This window comes from Megalops cyprinoides, chromosome 18, assembly GCF_013368585.1.
Source record: "Megalops cyprinoides isolate fMegCyp1 chromosome 18, fMegCyp1.pri, whole genome shotgun sequence".
Classification (NCBI taxonomy): Eukaryota; Metazoa; Chordata; class Actinopteri; order Elopiformes; family Megalopidae; genus Megalops; species Megalops cyprinoides.
In genome coordinates, this window is record NC_050600.1 from 24,277,468 (window position 1) to 24,289,967 (window position 12,500).

Consider the following 12,500-nt stretch of genomic DNA (forward strand, 5'->3'; position numbering starts at 1 on the left):
TTTGAAGGAAGCTGTCACATCTGTGTCCCCCTGTCTGTGTAGCTGTCTGTCCTCTCATACCTCTTCTCCTCCTGTTAACTCACCAGTGAAATCCTCTGGATAATTGCACACGTTTTGGTTGAGTAACAACCAACTGCTGCCTTTCAACTCAAGCCAGAATGGACACTGCTACTGAGAAAGTTTCAAGGCTTAAATTAGCCATTGGACATTAAGACCGCTCTCCCTTTGTCCTTTGATTGGTTTGTCGCCACCCAAAGAAATTTTAAATTGGCTTTGTGTTCTGATTGGCTGAATTCATCTGTTACTGTAGAAACTAGGGTGTGCTGTTGTGTCTCATTGGTCTTCCGTCTCTCTGCAGGACACTCGTGCAAGCTGCTGACCAAGAACATGGGCCTGCTGGTGGTAAATGAAGACTCTCTGGATGTGAGTGCACAGTAGACCAAGGGGTATAAAACACAGAAGTATAGCTTGTCTATACTATTAGGAATGTTATCTATGTATGTAGCTGCTTATTTATTAATTATGACTTACATTATTAAATATTTTATAAGAAGGGCCTGAATAGATAGAAAGCAGATAAGATTCCACTGTGCCTCTCAGCATATCACTGTGAAAGTCTCTTGAAGGAACTAAATTGTGTTTAACTGTAAATATCAATCTTCAAGTCAGACGTTAATGCAAGAGAGCTTCCCCTGTACATGTGAAAATAGAAAGTACATTTTTAAAATAGTGATTACTGTAAAAATTCTAAAACTCTACAACTGGACGCTTATGACCCATTTGCTACCTGCTGACTGTCTTTGCAAAGTCATGCTTAATTAATGGGCAGCAATCTATTCATGAGATATTTTATAGGCCCTTAAAATGACACCTGTCTGAAGTTATAAAGAGTTCCCTTTGAACAGCTGAAGATTCATTGTGGTTATATGTGGCAGAGAGACACAGAGTGCAGAGACACAGAAAATGCATACAGGAAGCATGACACAGTTGGCACAACTGGCCGTAGTTTCAGAGGTGCCCGAGGCAGACTGCTTGGGTCAAAATGCATTGCACCTGGTCCTGGTCACATGGACTGCTTAAACATTTGTCAGTGCCCTTGCAGCCGGAGTACACTTTAACAGTGTAGAAACTCACAGCTTGGTAGGCCTCTCAAGGCACCAGTGTTGCATTTTCATTTTTTCTCAACACCCTTGTGGGGTTTCACCTCTTCAGCTGTGGGTGTGTGGCCTAGGTGTGATGCATGGAGCATTTTCTCGACCAATCAGAGGAGAGTGCTCCTTGTGTGACGAGACGGAAGCTGTGATTATGTTTTATCCATGTCGATTCTGAGTTCACTTGCAGATTCTAGCAAGTCCGGTCAAACCGAAGGGGTGATTTTGGAAAAGGTCAGCTTCAGTTTCTGAAGCTTGCAGTGTACTCACATCCACCTTCACAGACAACACAGATGCCACATTTGGGAGGCAAAGCCTGAGATCTGTGAAGTGCATGTGGTGGCTATGACTCTGCTGCCCAATTGAGGAGGTGGGCACGTGTCCAAGGCTGAAAGGAGCACAGCATTGAAACAGTGTTTCTCTGTGTACGGGATGCATCAGAGCCATGGCTTATCCACATCACCATGCAGGCCTCCTACTCTGGCCCTCCACTATTGGAGCCTCCAACCTTTCTTACCTATCTTTTCATCTTTCTCTCTCCCTCTCTTTCTGTGTTTCTGTGTCATTCTGTCTCCCTCTACAGCCCCCCTCATTTTCTGGGAATGTGGTTACCATGGTCAGGCTGCTAAGCTGTAGGTCGTAAAGAGAAAATGCCCCTCCCTGTCTCTCCCCATCTCACTTTTTCTATCACTCTCTCTCTTTCTTTATCTCTCTCCCTCTCTCTAAGACTGTGTCGTTACCACAGGCAGGTTTTTTGAGCTGTTGGCCCTACAGAGGAGAGACCTCAATCCCGTGGGGAGTCTTGACCCCTGACCCCAGTGAGCTGTAGGGTCGTGACTGATCGGCTGTGAGACAGAGCTGTCCCAGAATGCTGTGCTGGGAGGCTGACAGACCTGCCACTCAGGAACGGGTCGGTGACCCTGTTTAACCCTCTCAAACTCAGGCTGACAGGGTCAACAGGTCCCGGTTGGGGGAGCTGTTAGGGGTAGGCCCACTGTTACAGGGGGTAAACGGAGAGTGTAGCAAGAGTTTGGCAGGCTTGAGGGTGGGATGGTTTTGGGGGGGGGGGGGGGGGGGGTGCGGTTGTGTGGGGGTGATGACAGACAACCATCTACTCTGTCTGGTTTTTGTTTGTTTGATGAAAATGGGCTGCTCATCTGTGAGGGAGATGGGTCTCACATTGCATTAAGCATGTATTTTGCTGATAACAGGAGCTCAGAGAGAATGAAAGAGAAAGTTAGGAAAGAGATGAAGGAGATAGAAAGGGAGCGAAAGAGGAAGGCTGGAAGGAATAAGCAGATGCATGGAGAGAGGGAGGGACAGAAGCAGAGGTACAGAGAGGGAGAAGTAGAGTGGGAGAGGGGGGTGAGGAACAGAATTAAAGAAAGAGAGCTAAGATGGAAAGGACCAAGAGTATGAATTATCACGTCTGCTTCTGTGTGTGTGTGTGTGTGTGTGTGTGTGTGTGTGTGTGTGTGTGTGTGTGTGTGTGTGTGTTGGCATCTGACCATCAGATGCATCCCCCTAATAGCTGACATCACATGCACAGCATGTTTAAACCCAGTGTTGCTGTTATGTTGTGCATCAAGCCTCAAAGACACTTAATAACAAGTTGCCCCAGGGCTACAGCCACAGAACCTGAAGGGAACAGGAATACTGATGAAAGCAGAAGTGCTGGTGACACATCTCCCACCCGCCCTGGTAAATCAGTCAGCTCTGAAGTCTCCATGGTACAGTCAACAGAGATGGCAGGCATACAAAATCGGCACTAGTACTCTCCATTATGTGGCAGTGGGAAAAACGGTAGGCCCCTACACCAGCAAATACAAGGCTACTAATTCATTCTGTCTGATTGTGACGGTACATGTCCCAAATAACTTACGCAAAGTATTTGTGTTAGTCATCTTGCATGAGAAGAATTTGTTTCTCTTTTTCTGGAGTCCCTGGAGGTGGTTGTATACAATTTACTTTATCTCTACCTTTACCTCCACATACCCTGGCGGGCATCGAAAATACCTAGCCCACCCCTGGGGGGGGTGGGGCATTGGGGGGGGGTCACTTCATATCTCAGGGCCGTTCTCAGCAGCTTTTCCTCCTGCCCTCTCTCTCTTTCTGTGTAACCTGAGGTGCCGCGCTCCAAATATTTCCTTTAGCTCGAGTTTCGCCTCTTTGTTTTGCCAGCAGAGGGTCGAAGGGGTCCCTGTAGGCGCAATCTGTAGCTTTTTAAGTGGCCACACCCCCCTCACCCCCCATGTGCCCTGGGCCTTGCACTCGGCTGGTTGTTTGCTCGGGTTTCATAAGGGAAGATCGCGGAGAGAGTGTAAGAGGTGTCTGTCTGGTAAAGCTTTCAGCTGACACCTGGGTTTGTACTAAATGTGGATGGAAGGGCTCATTCGAGACCTATAACCCACTGGGCCCACTCACACACAGGCTCACACTCACACTCCAAACACAGAGTCTATCTCTCTTTCTTTGTCATCTTCTCACATACACATTGACACACAAATAGACACGCTTCCCTGTGTGCACATACAACCTCACATACAAACAGTTTCACTCACACACATGCCCTTGCACATACTGTATCTCTTGTAAGAAATGCCCTTGCACAAAATTATTTGGGAGAGATGTCCTTGTGCATATTTATTTTGGAGAAATGCCGTCGCGCATACTTATTTCGGAGAAGTGTCCTTGCCCATATTTATTTCGGAGAAATGCCCTTGTACATAGTTGTTTGCTAAGCAATGCAAAGCAATTTGCAATGATTACAGTTTTGGAATTATACTCGCCTCATTGGGTCAAACCCTCACACAAGCGCCGTGTTTTTACCAGAGCAATTAGGGTAAAGTGCCTTGCCTGACTATATAGCACAGTCCATAATTTAGTGCCCTGATCTCTCTGCTGGCTGAGGTACAAAAAGTCCAGAGCTGCCAGCCAGCATGGGCAGGTAACCTGAATCTGTTTCTCTCTTCTCTCTGAGCTCCATCAATCAAAAAGAAAGGGCATCAGCCCTGTTCAGGTGCTGGCAGTGCGGCCCTGGCCCTTTGGCAGGTGACCCGGCGGTCTTGGCTTCTCTCTGCTCTTTGGCAAGGGCCATACCCTTCCCTCTGAGCCAGGCTACTGCCCTGGAACCCCTGTGGGAGACGTCACCCCTGGGCCCTCTGCCCACAGCTGAACGAGGTGAGAGTTGCCAGCCAGCATGGCGTCTCTCTCCCTCTCTGTACATGCATCTGCTTCTCCTGTGCCTTACTTTGTGGGCATCTTATTTTAACTGATCACACTTCATTATTAATTCCAGGGGAATATGCACAAGTCAGACTGTATCTGAACTGCTCTCCCACTCCCTTTTACAATGAACCAACGGGTTGCAATGAGCACCTGGTTCACACTAAGGGAAGATAATGACCTGAAATCATTCTGTTTTTTTATCTTTTTGCACCTTTATCTGCGGCCTATTAAAGGATCTTTGAAACATTTGATCGCTTAAGTCCTGTCTCCTGTTTTCTTCAGTTTTTCTTCTGCCAAAATGGCAGGCCGAGCACCATGAAATAAGGTTGCTCCAAACCAGGGTGGCCCTTTTCCGAGCAGAATGGTTTACGTGCAAAGCCATGCTCTTGAGAAATATCTGGGCCGTAGGGGGAAAAAATGACTTTGCGAGTAGCGTGTCCTTCCACTCGGGCTGAACGTAGCTCCGTACCCGTTCAGAGCCAGAAGTGAAATTGTGCCCAGCGGCGTTAATGAGACGAGCCCAGTGTTTATTTATCTGTCTTTGATGGTAATATATGCATGGCCACAGGCACAGAATGAGCCATGCTTTTCCTCCCTTGAGGAATTTCAGCACTGGAGGAAAGATGTTTTTCCCCGTGTTGTTTTAGGAGCCCAGTATCTGTTTCCAGAGAGCCACAATGTGGCTCCATGACACTCCCTCCCCGTCTTACACCTGGCAGTGTCTGCAGCACCGTCATAACTATGTCCACACAGTACTCGCTCTGGCAGCTCGGAGAACCTGACCCCCGAGTTAATGGAGTTGAGAGAGATTTTTCTAGCGGCTGAATGAGCAATTCATTTCCTGCAGGGAATGCCATCTGTGGAAGAGCCTTTTTTTTCCTGGAAACTAAGAGACAGTGCAGGCTTCGTGTGTGCAAATCGGGCTGTTTGGTGATGAGGAGGACATGTTGGTGTCCTTGCATGACCTTTGTCTTTGCTCAGGGTCATGACTGATGTGAGTTGCCAGGAGTTCTGTCCACACTGATATGCGTTTGTGTGTTGTATTCTTGCATATTGTTGCTTTATCAGTAGTGGTAGTAGCAATAAAATACCTTTCAGCAAACAACTTACTAACCTAAGAGACTTCCATCTTGAAAGAAAAATGGCTTACGAATAAAACTTAGAGTAGAAGCATGTCAATGAGTAATCACACTGGTTATGAAGGCGTATTCAGAATCACTCAAGATGATAACCAGGAGACAAAAAATAACTTCTGCTGCAGTGATTCTCAGCTGTGGTCCTGGAGGAATGCATAAAAATGTTCCCTGCATCCAAGCACTTAGCCACATGATTTAACTAAATGGCAGTTTAAAGAGAGCAGTAAACCTGCTGGATTGTGGATCACAGAGTTACACATGTTCCTCTTGTGTGGGAGAACAAAATGTATAATTATATTAGTATAATTAGTAATTGCATTAAATCGTTAATGTATCGTCAATGGTACTGGAATTAGTCATTCTTTGTATCACACATATTTTCAGAGGCATAATAATTGGAAATGATCCCAAGAATTTAACAGTAGCAATAGAAAAGTAGTGGTCAAATGTAGTTGTTACTGGAAGGTAATTGCCTCCCAACAGTGAAGTACAGGACACACCTTCACCATTGGGTTCTGTGGGCTGAAAGTCAGCTCTTCCGAGATTTGTTAAAGAGCGTGTCTCCAAACAAGGATATAAAACAGCACTGTAACTAGAATAAACTGTTACAAGCTAAAGACACGATTTCTGTGTTATTCAGCATTAACAACAAGGGATTAAGGGGCTTATGGGACACCCCTGACACTCAGCGAATGGAATGTGCAGAGTTTTGCCAGCCTCCAAATGCCTGCAGTTCAAAACACGTGAGGCTGACTTTACCTTAGCCAGAATTTTAAACATCTTGATGCGTTAAAGAGACATGTGATACAAAACATGGTGGACAGCTGCCCTCCAAAGTGCATAGATGAGCACCTTTAAGGAAAAACAACGCATATCTTTTTCATGGCTGTCGCTGATTTATGACCTTATAAAAGCGTACTCCTCAGAGTAATGAATCTCTGTGAACAGCAGTTATGAACAGGTAATAACTTACATACAGGTTAAAATGGTAACAACTTTGATCTCTGGCACAGCAAAGCTTTCAGTCCAGGGAGAAATATTATACTTTGGAATCCTCCTATGACCAGACATATTTTTGGGTTTTCATTTTCAGATGATCATGGTGTAAGGGTGTCTTGGAAAAAAAAAAACACGTCTTGGGACATCTCCTGCAAAAACAGATGCTTTGGTGCCATTTCTTTCTTCTAGCAGAAGAGAGGGAACACTTTGTTGTGTGTAATTCATACATGAAAAAGTTAGTGTGCATTCCTAAACTAAACACAATCCCCATACACATCTGAGGATTCACCCAAACCCTTAGAACGATCACTATTTACATTTTAAGGCGCGTCTGACTGTACAACTGACATTGAAAGGCTATGCATCCAAGGTTTTTTCTTCAACAAGTCAGTCGCTATTAAAATCTTCCAGGTTTAATGAGGACATGGATATAGTCCAGGTTTCCAGTTGAGTAAATTCAGCTGCCTCTTGATATTCTACGAGAAAAGAAATCCCTTGTAAAACCAGACCGATGTCTTAGTGCAAATGTCTTAGTGCTTAGCGATGTCTTAGGAGCAAATGTGCACATCCAGAAAAGTTAATACCAATTTCCTGTGTATATTTCACCATTATTATTCTCCGTTATTATAATTAATGGAAAATGATATGATACATGGTAATTAGCATTATTCATCTTAGATACCCCTAAAAAGTAACGAAGAGAGTTGTGCGAAGATAGAAAAAACAACTATCTTAGTAAAAGAAAGGCATATTTTGTAGTGATCCATGAAATATTTTAGTGTTTTTAAAGTTCTTGGTATTATTTTACTGGCATATTCTGTCTGTGTTGATGGTCATTATTCGTCTTTGGGACACTAATTCAAACGGAATCAAACATTACCACAGTGATTAGAGAGCTGTGTGGAGCTGCAAAAATATCATACAAGCATTTCCCTTAGAAGAATGACACTGGAGCAATGCCACGTTTGTGACTTGTGGAGCCAGGTTTTATAATCAGTGCGTTTCATATGGGTTTCTCAAGGATTTGGATCATTACATTTGGTTTATTTCATCAGTGTCTTGTTTGTTGACTGCACTGTGCGATCGTTACTAATCTCAGCAGACTGTGCATTGCACGGTCACTTAAAGTGATCAAAATCTGTTGGACAAACCAGAGGAATGTTCCCCTCATAGGAATCCGCTGCTTATAGGATCTAGTGATGGCCCTCACCCACCAATCAGAGAGAACGCGCAGGAGGTTTGTGACTTTGAAAAAGCTGAAGGGCACTGCGAAGGTGTGGCCCGCAGATGTAATGACACGGCCTGTCTTTCTGTAGGACACGAGGGAGACCCTCAGCCAGTACTGCGGCATCCTGGGAAACTCTCTGCACAAGGAGAACAACTCTGCCCTCATCATCGACGGAAAGACACTCAAGTACGCTCTCACCTTCAACGCTCGCCAGTTGTTCCTGGACCTGGCTCTGTCCTGCAAGGCCGTCATCTGCTGCAGGTGAAGTCCATGACCTGTGGTCTCTCTATTTTTTCAGGCAGGAGATTTGCTAAAACGTCAGTGGTCAGTACTGCTAATGGTATTTTGGTGTGCATTTGACACCCAAATTCACTGAGGTTTATGAGCCTTTTAAGGTGAACTGTAAATACTTTGGGTTTCCTCACCTTTTATGCATAATCTTTATTTTTAAAGATTTACAACACTTTTTCCAATGGCAAGAATTAGATGGAAATGTGTTTCTCCTCATGGCTGTGCCAGTACTTCTGTTGTAGCTTTCTCTGTGATTCCAGATCCTATGATTTCAGGCATTGCAGATTATCAAAACATGTGAAAACGTGAAAAACTAAGGAATGCCCTATATTTGTGACAGTGATTATCCATAATTATATAAGTACCAAATTAAGAACTGTGTCAATAAGTATCAAATAAATAAATAGTCAAATGCAACCCTGGCATCTGCATTGACAGCATATTAGTACCACATGGTGTAGAATGTATTAAAACAGCAATGGTACATTTACTTAAGGATTTGCGTATCATAAATATTTTAATTGAATCAGTGGACCAAGAACATCAGCTTCTCTGCATATCCATTCACCATGCCACATAGGAAAAGGGACAATGAAATGCATACCAGACAGAACATGTGTCCAGTTTAGTAACTCTTTATCAGGTTGTCATTCAGACATACTGTACATTGTAAGCTGTACGGCCTAGGTCATGGGAACAGCTTCACAGGGCAATGCCCTGCAGCAGCTATGCTGTAAAGGTCTCTCCATCTCTGTCTGAGAATATTGAACCAGGAAGATAAGACCTCAGGTCTGGAGACAGGGGGGCCAGGGGGATGGTCTGTTCTCTGAGACTTGCTGTGACGCAAGAGGAACCGTCTCGCGTGAATGGGTGAATAAATGGGTGTCGCTTCATGACGGCTGCGGGCCTTACTGCTTTCCTGTGCTCCCCCGCGGGCCCCAGGGTGTCCCCGCTGCAGAAGTCGGAGGTGGTGGAGATGGTGAAGAAGCAGGTGCGCGTGGTCACGCTGGCCATCGGCGACGGCGCCAACGACGTGGGCATGATCCAGACCGCCCACGTGGGCGTGGGCATCTCGGGCAACGAGGGCCTGCAGGCTGCCAACTCCTCCGACTACTCCATCGCCCAGGTGAGCGAGGGGGGGCTGGAGAGGCGCAGCTTCAAGCGGGCATGCAGTTTGGGCAGGTGTGCTGGGGATGAGGAGGGGCGTGAGGGGCGGGTCTGTTTACACAGGTGAGCAGCGCTTTCACAGGTGTTGCTGGTGCCTAAATTTCAGCTGAGGGAAACGGATCCCTCGAAACGAGTTTGGTTCTGCATCTCCAACTTTGATCTCCGTCATTAATCTCCCTCGGCATTCATAGCCTGAGATGAGACTGCGCAAGCAGCATTGTGTCGGGCAACAAAAGCAGGAGGGCTCTTAAATCACAGGAACATATCTGGCCGTTGGTTTTTGTGTTTTCCACGCATTACTCTTCTGTCGGTGTTTATGCTTCCTGTTTTTCACAAGCTCAGTGGTTTGTCTACAGTGGCCATAGGGAGGGGGAGGCAACAGTGCACCGCAGTATATTCTCTGTGCTGTGGCATCAGGTTACTGCAATAGAGAATGCGACACTAGTCCCACAATGCCCTGCAGGAACTCTTAGCAGTGAAAAACGGTGGCCTTTGATGGAAACAGGCTTGTTTTACAAACCCGGAACCAGAGCCGATTCCTCATTTGCTCCGACAGCGTCCAAGCTATCTGGTTGCACCCCTGTTATTTGTCAAATTACTTGGTACACGTACTCTTTTAGGGGGTTAGTGTGTCACAGTACACCTTCCTGAATGTGCTTTCTCCTCTAACCGAGCGACTTATCCTGGTTCGAGTGTCCGCAGCAGAAGGGAGTTAGTCTGAAGCAACCATTTCCTCTCGAAGGCCCCGACTGCACGCATTAGTATGACGGCCCTCTGTTGTGGGCTGACCTTCTGAAGCTGAGAGAGATTTATGCTGACGTGTCCATAAATCAAATGGAGCCTTTTGACGTGCCCCGCATGATGAGCACAGCATGATTTTTCTCTCAGTGCAAGGATAGGATACACCTCTGCGAGACCCTCCAACACTCCCTGCCGAGTCAGGAGTCAGGAGTGGCTCGTGCAAATGCCGGAAACCTTTTGAGCGCACCCCTATGTAAAAAAAAAAAAAAAAAATTGACCCACTAATGTGCACATGCACCCTTGTTGCTGCACTACACAATGCAATGTAAACCACTGGCTTTCGAGTCTCTGGGTCCAGCTTACTAGCACAACAACATTAGCATCTGGTTATAGCAGTGGGCAGTAAGTCTATCAGCAGGTGGCTGATAGGCTTCGACGCACACCACGGGCGTTCACACTCTGAGAGCCAGGACCTTGAGCCGCAGCACTGAGGCCAGAGAAGAACCTTAGGGAGTTTTTTCCCCCTTGGTTTCCAGCACACTGCAGATTTATAAAGTGTGTGGGGCCTTTGTGCTGAAGGACAGGGGAACAGGTGAGGGGGGGCTGGGGGGTGCGGGGTGGAAGACAGATGTGACTGGAATTGTGTCTAGACATCCAAACCATCTGAGACGAGTCAGAAGGTGAACAGCTGCACGGCTCTGATACTGAGCGAAATGGTACCTCTGCTTACAGTACAGTAAAGCTAACATCGGCAATGCCTTTCCTTCAGGTCTTCTGCCTCTGCATTATTCTGGTCACCCTTTCCATTATGTGGCTCTAGTATTTGTTCAAGACATGAGAATTAATTGAAAGTTCATTAATTTAATAATCTTAACAGCAAATGATGGGTGATTTTCAGATCATGAATTGCGTTTCAGTTGATTCCCTGAGCTGGCTGTATTGAAACGAAACTGACCCCCAACTCTGATGTGTATTTACAATGTAACAACACAGCTGCTATGTACTACATACGCAAAGTTGCAGTTGTTAAACCTGTAAGTGTAAAAACTACAGCATAAATGTACACAGTAGTTACAGTTTATGTTCATAGTTGGTACAGTGTAAATATAAAGGTGTTAGGGCCACTTAATAGTACAGTGGAACCCTGTGGTGTGTGCTTCCTTACTGTTTTTATTTTGCACCAGACGTGATTTTCTGATGAAGCGATAATGCTAAAAGCCAGGATTTGCTCTGGGATTGGTTAGCAGGTCATGATGTTATCTCTGTGCCAGTCAGAATCACTTGTAGGGCGAGAGGTCATTCCCATTTCTGGAGAGTGAAGTGCCATGTGTACGACCGCACCCCCCTGGACAGGACAGCGGTTCAAAGCAGCGCAGTTTCCCACTGTACGTTTCTATCGATCCTGAGTGACAAGCAGAGAGGTGGTGGGACGGGCTTGGGGTGGGGTCGAACCCGAGCCGTGCAGTGTCAGACCCGAACCTCAACTGGTTTGGTCCAGTGGGGGTGTTTCAGTCAAGCAGTCAGCTTTTATTTGGTGGTAGGCCCTTTACAATCAAACTGTTGCAGGATGTTTTTTCAGTTCACTGTTTCAGAAACAAAAACGGCAAATACGACAGTAAAATATTATATTATATTACAAAAATACAGAGGCTGTGCCGTTCGCATCTTTCTGTCAGTTGTGCCAACAACACTAAAGAACGAAGATTAAAGGAACTGAATTTTTTTTAAAAAATTCCTGAAATCAGTGGAATGGCACCTACACCGGCTGAGACACTTAACCATGTTTACAAAAGTACCCAAATGGTGTCAGCTCATATCAGTGTAAAGCAACTGGGAGTGCCCTAAAAGGTGCAAGAAGCCCTCCCCCCCCCCCCCCCCTGCTTTTTACAGCTTTTAACAAAAAGGCGCGGTAGTGTAATCAAACAGGGACTGCGAAATGGCAGGAACGCCATCCTTACGGCCTTGCTGCCTCCTCCCACCTGCCAGCCCTCCGGCTTTGTGGAGGGACAGCGATAAGATATAATCCCAGAGCTGCCGCTAATGCAGGGAGTCCTGCCGGTCCCACCGAGGCCCGTGCTCTGTGCACCGCACCACAGAATGCCGTCTGTCCCTTTCATCTCTCCATTCCTCCGCAGTTCAAGTACCTGAAGAATCTGCTGCTGGTCCACGGTGCCTGGAACTACAACCGCGTGGCCAAGTGCATCCTGTACTGCTTCTACAAGAACATCGTCCTGTACATCATCGAGGTAGGGGCGGGGTGGGGGTAGGGGTGGGGGGGGGGTCCGTCTGGCTTTATAGGGCCGTCCTGCTAAAAGGCCCCCCGATATCCTCTGACAAAACCCAGGCCTCACGCTGATAGCGGGGCCTGGAGCACCCCTGACAGGTCGAGGGGCATCTGTCAGCGCCAGCCATGTCACCGGGGGCGGCCGCATTTTGATCTGGGGTTGACATCCACCCCCACATCTGGTCAGAGGAAGTGGCACCTCTGGGATCAGTGAAAGTGTGCCCAGTGACACAAGAAGTACACTCCTGCCGCTTTCCTGTCGTATTATAAGTGGC

The 12,500-nt window shown here is 46.5% G+C and overlaps 1 protein-coding gene across 8 annotated transcripts in view; it reads left to right on the forward strand.

The window, feature by feature from the left end:
• Positions 1-12,500, forward strand: part of LOC118793072 (probable phospholipid-transporting ATPase IA) — a 112,116-nt gene that overhangs the window by 72,223 nt on the left and 27,393 nt on the right. For 7 of the 8 annotated variants that reach the window (XM_036551038.1, XM_036551041.1, XM_036551043.1 and 4 more), the window contains 4 exons: positions 359-423; positions 7,831-8,003; positions 8,976-9,159; positions 12,077-12,187. In XM_036551038.1, the coding sequence (XP_036406931.1) occupies positions 359-423; positions 7,831-8,003; positions 8,976-9,159; positions 12,077-12,187 (533 nt within the window). The remainder of the gene's footprint in view (positions 1-358; positions 424-7,830; positions 8,004-8,975; positions 9,160-12,076; positions 12,188-12,500) is intronic. The other variant, XM_036551044.1, reaches the window with a different exon arrangement.